The 14,054-nt window shown below is 42.5% G+C and overlaps 1 protein-coding gene across 1 annotated transcript in view; it reads left to right on the top strand.

The window, feature by feature from the left end:
• Window positions 1-14,054, top strand: part of ADAMTSL1 (ADAMTS like 1) — a 387,380-nt gene extending 373,326 nt beyond the window's left edge. The window contains exons 29-32 of the mRNA XM_039385969.1: window positions 1,704-1,911; window positions 4,541-4,650; window positions 5,497-5,717; window positions 7,666-14,054. Of these exons, the coding sequence (XP_039241903.1) occupies window positions 1,704-1,911; window positions 4,541-4,650; window positions 5,497-5,717; window positions 7,666-7,772 (646 nt within the window). The 3' untranslated portion in view covers window positions 7,773-14,054. The remainder of the gene's footprint in view (window positions 1-1,703; window positions 1,912-4,540; window positions 4,651-5,496; window positions 5,718-7,665) is intronic.

Here is a 14,054-nt window from a genome sequence, read left to right as displayed (position 1 = left end):
TTCAGTATCTCCTTAGATGAGATGTGTAAACATTTTTTTTCCATATTTTTCTGTGTTTTCACTCCCTCCTCTCCCTTATTTCCAGTGTGGATATGGTGTGTTTCAGTATACAAGCACTTACAAGATGTCAGGATCTCAAGAGAAATGTACAACTTCCCTCATTCAACAGTGATTAGAGACTTGTATTAAACAAAGAGAGTCTAAGCTTGGGCAAGGAGAGGTGCTAAGCAACTCAAGGAGAAATGGCCAGATTCACCACTCTTTCTGTGTCATGGGTATATTGCACATTTCTGTTTAATTACCTTTTAAAATATATTCCTACCCTTCTTTGCAGGCAAATGTTTTCTGAGTTGCCAGCTGAGTCATAAGAAGGAAACCAAAAGAGATTTTATGAAATATGAAACCCATTCATTAGCAGCAGTTTTTCATGGCAGTAAATTCCATGGGAATGGTTTATGTCTTTTTATACCTTCCCTGAATTGTAACACAACCCAAAATCCTCCCTCAACTCCTGAGAAACTGCTGAGATGTAAGCTTGGAAATAGAAGTTGATTGACATGCAGAGCAGAGCTTTATGACCAGTGCAAAAATTGCAGGTTGAACCTCACCAAACTGCTTGAAAAAAGTACCAGTGTTTTTGTTGAGAGTATGTTTGTTTATACTTGTTTCTGTGACCATGGGTGTTAATTACCTGCAAAGGACTGAGAAATAGAAACAGATGCCTCTCCATGGGACTGGAGAATGCCTATTGCCTATTTAGTAAAGTAATCATAAACACTTCTGGTAAGGGATGTGATAGGCAGTATTTTACTCCCAAAACCACACAAATCCTGCCTAGGATCCAGACACTTAACGAAGCAAACTTCTGATTTGACCATAAAACTGTTCAGGAAACTAGCAATCAGTTACATTCTTCCTGTTCGTAAGTCTTTCACAAACCTGACTGTATGAGTGTTTCACTTAATGATCCTTAAAGTAACAAAATGTATTGGACTATTATTTTCTGTTGTTACAGCCTTTTAGCTTGTTAGACTAGATTTTTTTAAATGCAAGGGTTCAGAACCTCAGCCTCAGCTGGCGAATGCATGGTCTGAGCTAAAGAGGAAAGGAGAACAGTGTCTTTTGTCCCCTGGGCTGACCATCCCTGAGCAATCTTTAGGCTTTTCTGGATTATCCTACCTGTCAGGGGTACAACAGAGCAGGCAAGCACTAGCAGGACCCAGCAGGGTTTTGGCTACTCTCTCAGCAGCAAGTTCAAAGTGCCCTGTGAGCTGCTCCAGCAACTTTACAGAGGTAGTTTTCCCTGTTAAGGGGTGCTACTGGGCCAGTCCTTGCTGGCATTGTGACTGTAGCCTTTGACTGAGGCATCTGCAGTACAGTGGTGTAAGAACAGCCATGCCTGACCCCTGTGCCAAGCCTCTAGCAACAGCCTTAAGAGCTAGAAAATGAATTGGAGGCCCAAAGAGCCTTGAGAAAGATAAATTAATGAAAATTCTGATTTCTTCTCAGCTCTCATCTTTTGAGAAGTTTTCAGTGACTACTATGGGAGGCTGAGACACTCAGCACCTTTGAGGATTGCCACCTAAATGAACCAAGCTATTGTTGCCGGTCTTTGGCCCAATACATAAAGACCTGATGATGCCAGTGATCCTGCAGATGGTGGCACCTACCTGCTCCCTGACCTGTTCGCCTTTCTCTCACAGATGGATGGTGACATCATGGTCTCTTTGCACGAGGAGCTGTGGTGGAGGCATCCAAATGCGGCGAGTGACCTGTCAGCGCCTGACAGCAAAAGGGAGCTCTGTCCCAATGTCAAATGAGGCTTGTGCCCAGGTGTCCAAGCGCCCTGTGGACACACAGAACTGTAACAGGAAGCCCTGTGCTGAGTGGGTAGCCTCCTCCTGGAGCCAGGTAAGTGTGCTGGTTTAAAGGTAAACCAGCAGGAGAAATGAACTCAACTCAAAAGAGATTATAAGTCAGTTACAATTTAATAAAAAATAATACAATTATGTGGACAAACAATTGGTTTTAACCCGCAAAACCCAGATGTATAACCCAGCACTCTGGGGCATGAACAGAATAGTGTTTGTTGGCCCCTGTGCTGAGCCCCACCTGGTCCCCCTGAGTCCAAAGTAAAAGGGGAGGAAAACCTGTTGGTGAGAGTGCTGGTTGCAGTCTGGTCGAGAGTGGTGGTTGCAATCCGGTCAAGGTTCTGATCCTCCTCTGGATCCAATGAGTGGTACTAGAAGCCCCAAGACTCCAAGATTATATACACTCAGGTACGAGTGGGAATGCCCAGTACCTCCTCCAGGGTGGGGAGTTCCACAGTGGGTGATTGTGAGTCATGAGATATTATTGGAATCCTTGGTGGCCCGTTAGCAGACATGACCCTTCATGCTGGGTGTGGAGGTGCTAATGACTCCCTGGAGGGGAGTTAACATCACCCATAACTATAGCCTGAGGGGTCAGGTGTGCTCTGGGCAGCTGCTGCAAATGGTCTATTGTTAACAGTTCCTGGGAAATGACATAGAGGGTGTAGAATACACAGTTTGGGTTACACCCACACAGTGATGAACTGCTCCTGGCTGCTCTAACTAGGGCAGCTAGGCAGCAGTCCAAGGACAGCTTCATAGTATTGTTGCCGTGGGATTTATGGTGCTTCAAAAAAAATCTCTGGAGCATTTAATTAGGGGTGAGATAAGGAAAGGGTTTATTATGCCAAGGCAAAAGATGTTACATGGCACGCGCCCCTGTGCACGAGATGTTGCATTTTATACCATCCATCCAATCCCAGATGTGTCCACCCTGTGGCCTTTACTCTGGACCACCCCGGGTCCACCCCCTGAAATGGGTCTGGGGTGTATTTTGGGACCACCTGTTCATCCCATCTCCATCTTCTTTAGAGCACAAAGGGTACATAGTCACCCAGTTCTTGACTTCATTTTGTTGTTCAGGCCCTGATATGCTGTTCTGCAAACAGTCTAGGCCTTGCCTTGACAAGAGACTAAACATTTCTACTGGATTCGGGGGTAGGAGTGATATAGGGAGCATAGAATGGGGTAAGAAGGTTAAGGAATGTGTAAACAAGGCTGCTACAGGGAAAGGGATGTAAGGGATGCTGCTTTTAAAATCTACTTATAAAACTTATAAGGCTTACAAGTATTAGAAAAATAAAAAACCATTAGGGGCTTAAGGCATCAGTATGGACTAGGACAAAGAAATGGAAAATAAGTGATGTTGCAACCTGGTGTCTTCAGGTTATAATTTGCAGACTTTTGAGGAGGCAACTAATTTGCTCAGCTCTTACAACTCTGTATATGATGCACTACCTGCTTGGATTTCTGTAGATTCCCATGATCCCTAGAAATGCTGCTTGTGAACAGGACTTTTACTGCAAAGCCCCTATCATCCCCAGTGGAAAGGTCTGCAGTTCCTTGTTATAGTGACAGGTGACATATCTGGGAAATAGCTTTCCCTAAGTCTTAAGTTGTTACTGGCATTTTGGTCTCCACTATGTAATCCCATACTGTTTTTAAACTAGTGACTCAGGCTTGATGGTGATGAGGACCGCTGGCCCCTGCAGATATCGCAGAAGTGCTCCACACACTCCAATGAATGGTATTTCCAACAAGAGCATTGACTGGGACCAGCTGGAGACTCTTCCCAGTTGTCAGGGAGGGAAGAAATAGCAGGAAGAAGAGAGTATTTTTTGAGGAGTGCGTGGTAATGTGAAACACAGCTCCTACTGATGAGGGGGTGAAGGTGGCAGAGGGATCAGTCAGCAGCCCTCCCCTGGCAAAAATTCCTGCCTCACACTAACATCCCACTCTTCAACCCTCAGTTTGTTCTTGAATATGATTTCCAGATACTTAGAAAAACAGTTTCCTAACAATTGATATCATTTTAAAAGGGCATAAATACATGCTTCATACCTATAGCTAATTACATTTTAATTGAAGGAGAGGATAAAAGTTGAACAGAAACATGTGATTGTTAAGCTTGAATAGGTTAGGATAGCCTCAGTATTGGAACAAGCTTGCACATTTGCTGTGTGTCTGTCATGCTTGCTGCATTTGTTTATTGCCCTTCAATGCTTTAAAATTATTAAATGGAGTGGAATATGTTCTTGGTTCAATGCATTCTTAGGTTTTTTGCCATAAGTTGTGATAGTACAAGCTGCAAAATGCACAGTAAAAGTAGTATATTGAGATTTCCTGTATGGATCATAGGCTCTCGGCTAATGACACAAGAGCATTTAATTTGCCCTAGCAGATGTATGTAAGATTGAACTATTGAAGAGAAGAACTATTGACTCAACAGAGCAGATGTAGAAATGCAGTTTTAGTGCTGCTGGAAGAGAGTGACGTAGAGCAGAAGATGACTGCACACTCAGCCTTCAAAGCCTGCAGAGGTGCAGAAAGTGCTTGAAATCTCAACGGTCACTGCATGGCAGCGTGTAGTTTATTTCACTAGCAGTCTTATAAAATGGGAACGTGGCCCTGCCTTTTACCTCCCTGAAGTGATTCTTCCCTGTTCACAGTGTAATGGGCCTTGCATTGGACCACGACTGGCTGTACAGCACAGACAGGTATTTTGCCAGACCAAAGATGGGACTTCTGTGTCATCTGATCAATGCAGTGCCTTACCAAGGTAGGACATCTCTTATATATGAATCCACAACCTTTTCAGAGATATTGAATGGACTAGTAACTTAACTGACAATTTATGGGTTTCCCCTATGTAACAAAGAGGTCATCTGCAATCTGTGCAGTTATGTGTTACAAACCTCATCAGGCTTAAGCCCAGGCTTACTTATTTGTTCCTAGGAGATCCACACCAGTGGGTCTGGAAAGTCTTCTGTGCATGCCAAGTCTGACTGATAGGCTGTGCTCTCTCTCCTTAAGCTGCCAGTCTTCTTCTCACTTATTTAAACACAGACTCCAACTGGGGAAAACTCCACTGTCACCATGGTAAAGACATTGACTTTATCTGAGCCTTAGGTATGCCAGTCAAGACTGATCATGACTGAAAATTAATATAATTGGCTCATTGGTTCCTAGTCATGCATTTTCATTATCTGTGTGACAAGTAGATATGAACCAAGTTTGCCTTTGCATCTTCTGTGAGACTGTGTTGAAAGGAAAAGAGAGGTTTCAGAGAACTGGTTTTGTTTCAACTGGCTGTAAAGCCATAAAAAGTTACAAAGTGCTGCTGGACCACACTGGTCACCACTCATTGCACCTTTCAGCAGACCTCTAGTTTGGCCCTTCATGGAGAGGACATTTCAGCCAAATCCTCAAATAGTTTAAATGGTCATTTAACCCAGTATTAGTATACCAGTGTGCATCCACTGAGGGTCTGGTCCTTGAGAGCAGTTAAAAACTGTTATATCACTTGCATCCTTTGAAGACCTAATCCATGCAGTGCTCTGAGTGAATTACCTTTGGGATATGCAATGCTTGCTGTTGTCCCATCCTTCCCCCCCTCCTGTCACAGGCCGTTGAACACACAGAACTGCTGGACTGACGTCTGTGGTGTGCACTGGAGGGTCAGCCTGTGGACTGTCTGCACGGCTACGTGTGGAAACTACGGCTTCCAGTCCCGGCGTGTCGACTGTGTGCACGCCCGCACCAACAAGCCTGTGATGGAGCATCACTGCTCCTGGAGGCCAAGGCCATCGAACTGGCAGCGCTGCAACATCACACCCTGTGAAAATGGTACTTTGCTGAGAGGAGGGAATGCAGAGCAGTGCAGGGGTAGGAAAGAAGGCAGAGTTGTCTCTCAGAAATGCAGCACTGGACCTTGCAGCTGGGCATCCTGGGGATCCTCCAGCCTGAACATCTGCAAAATCCAGTGTCCAAAACTCAGCATCCCAGAGAGGAATGCTGCCCATTGTGGGATTTTTTTGAAATGGTATTAGTGCTGGGATTGTGTCCCCTTGCTAATAGCGTGAGAAATAATTCATACAGTCTTCTGGAGCAAGCCAACAGGAGGGCCACCAAGTTGTTCAGGCAGATGGAGCACCTCTCCTTTGAGGAAAGGCTGAGAAAATTGGAGTTGTTCAGCCTGGAAGAGAGAAGGCTTCGAGGTGTCCTAACTTCAGCCTTCCAGTACCTAAAGGGAACTTACAGGAAAGATGGGGCAAGACTATTTGCAAGAGCATGTAGTGACAGGACAAGAGGGAATGGGTTCAAATTGAAAGAGAGTAGGTTTAGATTAGATATTAGATATTAGGAAGAAATTCTTTACTGTAAAGGTGGTGAGGCACTGGTACAGGTTGCCCAGGGAAGTTATGAATGCCCCATACCTGGAAGTGTTCAAGGCCATGTTGGATGGGGCTCTGAACAGCCTGATCTAGTGGAAGGTGTCCCTGCCTATGGCAGGGGGGTTGGAACTAGATGATCTTCAAAGTTCCCTTCCAACCCAAACAATTCTATGATTCTATGATTAACTTTCAGTTAATGGTACAGACAGAAAGAAAAACACGAATCACAACCAAACTTATGGCTATAGTCCAAATCCAGTAAGTAGGCTGATGATGGGAAATCCAGGCAAGGCTGCTTTCAGGTGACAGGCAACAAATTGGACCTGTCAAAGGACTGGAAAAGTTACTAATATTAAAAAAAAAAACAAAACCAAACCAACTAAAGAGAACAGATGCATCTGTTTGGAAATGATGCTCCCATCCTCTAAATTGCAAGTCAGTTGCTGTGCAATCATTGCAGATGCAGCAGCAGAATCAATGTGCTTGCCTATGCCCACACCAGCTCTGACACTCCCTCTAAGTAGAGGCAAAGTGGACTACATAGGTTCAAACTCATGATGAGTTTGGGGGGTCCTAATGGAAGTTAAAGGGATGAGGGAGCTTACAGGAACCAAGCAAGACCTCTGCTGTCACTCCAGCCACTTTCTGCTACATAGAAATGTCCCACATGTAAATAACAGTGGAGTTATTTGGCACAGACATCACTGGAGAGAGCCGTACAACTGCCCTGTGATGTTTCCCTTTTCCATCCTTGGCATGGGAAGTGGGACTCCCTCAGGCAACAACCCACCCAACATCTTGCAGGGATATTGGACAGTTTTCCAGCCAGGAGCTAAAAAGCAGGAGGCTGTGGGCCTCAAAAACTGTCCAAGTGTTACCAGGACCTAAGCCCCAGGGGAGTTCAAAAAGTGTCTTAACATCTTCATACTGGGCTGTGTTCTACAACACCTGGGTGAAAAACACAACACAACACCAGGTAAGCTGAGGTGACACTCCACACACTGGCTCTTCAAATGTAAGAGGTAGGCCAAAGTGTCTCTGAGCTACTCTGTTAAAGTAAGTTTCCAGTTTTATTTACTACTTCATCTTTGGTTCATCAACTGTTAGGAAACTCCTACAGCCTCGCTAAAATGCTGGTAGATGACAAATACAGGGTTAGAGCAGCCTCAGCAGCCCACTGCCCAAGCTCCAAAAGCAAAGGTTGCCCAACACATTCTCCTTTGAGCCTTTGGCTACTTGAAGTTCACAGTCCGTCTTTGCAGCAAGTCAAGCTCATGTTCATAGTGAGACCTCCCAGCACAAAGGTCCTCCTCTTGGCCACCCAGGGAAATGTCCTCAGGTAAGAAATCCTTCTTTCCTTGTTTCATCACCATTTCTTCTTTTTGTTTCCCCTTTGGCAGTGGAGTGCAGAGACACTACAAGGTACTGTGAGAAAGTGAAGCAGCTCAAACTGTGCCAGCTCACCCAGTTTAAGTCACGTTGCTGTGGGACTTGTGGAAAATCTTGAAGACAGACAAAATGAAAATGGAGGAACAAGGGGATCACAGCTTTGCTTCACTGAGGCAAGGGCTTTTGCAGAAAATACAAATGGAATGGAAATATCTTTTTCATTTTATTTATTTCCCTTTTTTAAAAAAAAAAAGAACACCTTTTACCAAATCATTGTTGTAAAGGGTCTTGAAAAGTTTTCCCTTTTATGAATCTGGGAGACAGAATGCAGCAAAACATGGTCATGAAGGTAGACCATAAAGAGTCAGAGGACCAATGCCACCAGAAATGGGTGTGAGAGGAGTGGAGCTTCCCCATAATCCATGTACATGCCTGGGGGATACACCAAGAGACAGGCGAGGAAGAGGACGAGAGTGAAAACCTAGCATCACATTACAGAATCACAGAATCACAAAGGTTGGTAGAAACCTTCAGGATCACCTGGTCCAACCATCAACCTAGCACCACCATAATCATCCCTAAACCATATCCCCAAGTGCCACATCCAGACACCTCTTGAACACTTACAGAGATGGTGACTCCATGACCTCCCTGGGCAACTTAATCCAATGCCTAGCCACTCTTTCAGTGATTTTTTTTTTCTTTCTAATATCTAATCTGAACCTCCCCTGGCACAACTTGAGGGCATTTCCTCTCATATTTTCATTTGGAACATGACAGAAGACACCATTCCCCACCGCACCAGAACCTTCTTTCAGATAGTTACAGAGAGTAATGACATACTCCTTAAGCCTCCTCTTCTCCCAGCTGAACAACCCCAGCTCCCTCAGCTGCTCCTTATAGGATGTGTTTTCTAGACCTTTCACTGGTTTTGTAGCCCTTTTCTAGACACCCTCCAGCACTTCAGTGTCTTTTCTGTAGTGAGGGGCCCAAAACTGAACACAGGATTCAAGGTGCAGCCTCACCAGCAACAAATACAGCAGTACAATCATTTCCATGGTCCTGCTGGCCACACTATTCTTGATACAGGCCAAGATGTCATTGGCCTTCTTGGCCACTTGGGCATTGCTGACTCATGTTCATGCTGCTGACCAGCCCTATCAAAGTCCTTTTCTGCTGAACATCTCTCAAGCCACTCTTCCCCAAGCCTGTAGCATTGTTACATGGGGTTGTTGTGGCTCAAGGGCAGGACCCAGCACTTTGCTTTATTGAACCTCATGCAGTTGTCTTCAGCCCACCAATCAAGTCTGTCAAGACCCCTCTGCAGAGTCTTCCTTCCCTCCAGCAGACCAACACTCCCACCTAACTTGGTGTCATCTGCAAACTGACTGAGGATGCACTCAATCCCTTCAGTTTGACAGGTCATAGTGTGGTGGAGAAAAAAAAAAGGCTAAACTAAACTGCATTATACGGATACTTCATCTGTCTTAGACTACCTTGAGAACACAAGCATATGATTGTGTTTTATAAACTTATTTGTTACATCCAAGACTGTAACCCTTCTTTTTAATTTCTAAACCACTCTCTCCTCACATCAGGCCTGGAAATTATTTCAGTGGGACATCCTTGTGATCTTGCAGGATTTGGTGTCTGGGGAAGTTGAACAATGGTCTGTAATATAAGTGGATCTAAAAGACGCCTGAAAATTTTTCCAGTTTGAGTTTGTGAGGGAGAATTGGGGATTGAAGTGTTGCCCTCAGCACAGAGGTGAGGTGATGATGTTAATTATTATCCAGGCAAAGGAGAGAAAGTATGATCTCCTTGACAGGCTGTAGTACAAACCTGCAAATACTGTTCCCTAGTCAGCACAGGCAGGAAAGATGGAAACTGTCTGTGGTAATGGGAGGTACTTTGCATACTGCATCCTACTAAGACTTATTTAGAAAAGAGAGGAGTACCAGTTCCCAGAGTTCAGATGTTTTCAGTCCTGGGGTTTTGGAAAGGAACTTGAAAAAGTGGTTTTTCCTAACCTGCTAACACACAAAATTTCCCTCTCCTGACAGCCAAGCCTTTTGGACATGTAGTAGAAAAGAGCTTGATTCTGATTTCTCATGGCTGTTCCCAGTCAGTAGAAACAGAATGGATTTAGCATCAGCCCCAGAGGAGTAATGCAAATAATTTTTAACAAACTTGCTCCTCTCCAACTGCCTCTCACAACAAAACAGGTGTTATAAAGCCACAGATATTTAAGTCCATGTATAACACCCTGAAGATACAATCTAAAAAGTGGGACTCAAACATCACACCCACAGCATGATTTTGCATGCAGGCTGTGAATAGTGCTCCATGCTTTAAGTTCCTGTGCATTCTCTGCTCTTCTTAGAATAGGGCCCTAAAATTAGAGGAAATCTGCAAAATAGTGGGTTGAGAATTGTGGAGCTTTAAAGAACTACCTGGATATTGAGTTTTGGTTCAAGACCTCTAAATTAAAGAGAATGGTGGTGCCTCTTCTGTAACCCCTGGTGGTGCTAGTGTGTTGTGGTATGCTAATGAAATGCTGTTCAAATTCTGCCATGCTGCAACTTTAATGACATGTGGATTTTTCAGCAAAACTGGGAGTCCATTTTTGAGGTCAGTGCCAGGTTCATGACATTAAGCTGTCTCAAATTGCCTTATTTCAAAACACAGCTGGCAGTGAATGCTCTTAGTATAAATGGGTTTTCAAGAGTGTTGCTAAGTATCAGTGTAACTTTTTATTTAAAAAAGAATAATTCTTTTCTGTGTATATAAATGTGTATCTTTTCTGATATTTATTAGGATTTCTTGTATAAAAAGTGCAATAGTAATAATTGTACAGATAAAACTATATTGCCATTTTTTTTATATCTCCCCGGAATTTTGTTCCTCTCAAATCAACAGTAATAGTGTATTTCTCTTAGTTTTAATAGCACTTGCGTTTAGTTGGGGATCTGCTTCACTATGCACAGAGTGCTTTATAAACTATGACATGAGGAAGGGATGATGTTTTTAACTTGTGAAATGGTAGTTATGCATGGAATGGAGGACGATTCCTTAATAACATAATAATAACAATGATGATGATGACAATGTGATGGAAATTTCTGGTACATTAGTTAACACAAAGCAAAGTATTTGGGAAAGTATTTTCTTTTGTTTAAAAGCAAAACATGTTAAGGCGATCACATGTTCCATAGTATCTGTGTAACTGTGCACAGGATAAACATGAAGGATCTGATCTGGAGTGGCCACTGTGTTGATTTAATTTCATGTCTGTCTTCTGAATCGTGACTTGGCAGCATCTCAGTAAGATAAGGATTGCTGGATATTTTAGGAATCTCTAAAGAGAAAACAGAACAGCAAACCTGTACAAGTAATGCAGGTTACTTATTTAACTACTACTGTCTGATGTGTTGGTTTTTTACCTTAAAAACAAAAGCCAAATTAGCAAAGCTGTTGGAGTTCTCTGTCCTTATTCCATATTATAATAGCAGCACACATCTGTTACACAAAGTACACATAAGGTGCCTGCCTTGGGGAAAGAGCATGTCTTAACTCATTTTTAAAGGTCTCCAGCCATTAAGATTCTGCACCCTTTCTTGGAGATATGTTTTAATTCTTCATTTGCCTTGCTTTATTCTTTTTCACTAATGTCTTGCCTCTATTGCTTTTGCAGAAGTATAAAGCCATTGTTGCTGCTGGTCCAAGGATCGTGAATATCAATAAAAGTATACTCCTTTTTTCTATACAGCAGTGCTTCAAGACATCTTATAACTCTCCTCAGCAACTTACGGCTTGAAGAAACACCTGTTAATTCAATTTTTCCTTACAGGTTTCTGCTGCCTTCAGTAATGGAGCTGCCAACTACCTGATGCGCCTAAAGCATCAGATGTATACATTGAAGAAATCCTAGTAATGGTCAGAATTACAAGGGGAAAGAAGAAAAAAAGTTGATAAAACAAAAACATTTTTTCTTAACAAAGACAAAATTGAGTTTTGAAAACTAAGCTGGTTCTTGCTCTTGCCCTTTTCAAACAAACAATATATCTCTTCTAAAAGGGAAAAGTGATTTTGCTCTGATTTACTGACAGTTTCCCTTGTGTGATATTCCTGCATATATTTTTTTAGATACCTAAACTGCAGGTAAATAACACCTCACACATACACTAACTCAAACAGACAACCAAGTCAATGATCAGACCTAAGACTTCCAAGCAACAGTACTGAAGGCAATGGGAATTTCATCATTCATTTTGAGTAAAACAAGTATAGAACCTGGCACTGATGTAAAATGAACAGCAGGTTGGCTTAGGTTCCCAACAGAATAATTATTCTCTTTTATGCATATGGCTTTAGTTACTAGTCAAGTCAAAAAGCCTTCAAAACCTTCAAAGGAAGCTTCCAGTTTTGTTTTCCCTACTAATTTTTCTCACAAAAGAAAAACAGTTCTGGAAAAAACCAGAAAAATATAGCGCTGAAAGTTTCCCCACAGAAGACCTACTCCTGACCCCTGTTATGTGGCAACTAAACTAGTCCAGGCATCTGCATGCATGATCTTAAAACAATAGAAGCCATAGGCAGAGATTTCCAAAGTAACCTTTAGCTGGAAATTTTCTTCCTGCTATCTGGCTGCAGTCATATGGACTGCAGTTGAAGCTTTTTGACTTTTAAGTTACTCTTCTTCTTGCAAACTACCTTATCAAATAAAAGGCTAAAGATCACCTTGATATCTGTTTGGTGCTCAAACACCGATTCATTAATAAATTTGGTTATTCTGTATCGGCATAAGCTGACACCTCTGTTTGTAGAAGAAGGTGAACCAAAAGCTTACTCTTCTCCAGATTTTCAAGACTGCAAAAAACCAAAAGTTTTTAATGGCAATTTTCAGCAAGTCACTGATCATTTTAGCTAGTAGTTGAGTGAATTGGCTTCATTTGTTCAGTTACGTAATTTTTAATGAATGCTTTCAAACTGTTTTTTGAATGTCAGATTTTCTCACAGCATACCAGTGTATACAGTTGAGAAGCTCAAAAATGCTAATGCTAACTATGGCTCTGCATATTAGCTGCAGACCACATTTTGGGAGTCATCAGTTTAACCATTCCCTTCATCCTCTTTTGTAAAGGTATATATATATTTATCAATAGTGTCATGTATTAACTCTCCACTTTTGTGGAAACTAAACCAAAGAACTTGTCAAATACCTGAGTTTGCACAAAACTGAGGGGGAGAGGAAAATCAGACCTCCTTTCTCTACTGATCTCATACATTTCTCACACCAAAAGCATATTGGTTAATCATAGTTTCACCTACATTGCTTTTCATTGTCTCCACCCAACATCTCTCCTCCGGTCAATTAAAATCAAATCTAAAATCTGGTCATGTACATAGTAATTTTAATAAATTTTTATGTAAAGTTTTCACTAAGGCATTTCAATAATATGCAACCCAACATGCTATTTATCCAGATTTATAAGCAGTAAAGCAACATATCAACACCTCCTCTTTTGATTGAAATACTTATTTCTATTCTCACCAGCTTTTTCACTTGTTCCTATTCTCAACTTCACATTTGAAGACATGAATACAACAATACATTTTATTCTCCATCTATCCCTCTGAGAAGCAAATACTGTACTCGAAATCACCGTTCCTTCAGTGATCACTGATGAAGACCAAGACTGGAAAGTCCATGAAATCACAGACTCCAGCCCCTCTTTTTTGCCAGAGTGATTACAAAACCTGGAACAGCCTCTACTGAGACATCCAGTGCACTTTCGGGGTGATTGAAGCAGCAAGGCTGAAAGTATGCAAGTGCCTTCGCATTAGAGAGTGTCATGGCAGGGTCTATCTGGAAGAGTTTTTTCAAATAAAAATGAACTGACAAAACAGACCACAAAGTATCTCATGAAATGTATTTAAAACGGAATCAACAACAGTGGTTCCTCAGTGATCTGAGTTTGTACACTAGCTTGTGAAGGAACAAGATTCAGGATGGGAGCGGTTCCGGGCGTGGAGAAAGACATACAGCATTTGACAGGACTTTATTATATGGACTTTACTGTTATTATATGGTTTCATTGTATCCACACTACACAGTGCACAGCCTGGGCATGCCCGGGCTTGCCAGGAGTTTGCCTGCTCCCTGCTTCCCTGCTCCCTTCTCTGATAGGCTGAAGAAGCTGCAGAGAGAGGAGACAGTTACCATTCGCCCTTTCCTTCCCCGGTTCCTCCCACGTTCCTCCCCCTTTGCCTGCGTCCCTACCCCGATTTGTTCCCCCGTTTGTCTGTCTCATGCTCCACCCTGTGTTCTAGCCCTTTCCCCGCCTGAACTCACAAAACCCCCTGCACATCTCAATAAAGCATTCCATTTGCACTTCTA

The sequence above is a fragment of the Pipra filicauda genome, unplaced genomic scaffold (assembly GCF_003945595.2).
Source record: "Pipra filicauda isolate LSUMZ 115617 unplaced genomic scaffold, ASM394559v2 scaffold455_size529941_pilon, whole genome shotgun sequence".
Taxonomy (NCBI): domain Eukaryota; kingdom Metazoa; phylum Chordata; class Aves; order Passeriformes; family Pipridae; genus Pipra; species Pipra filicauda.
This window is presented reverse-complemented; position numbering and strand designations above follow the sequence as displayed.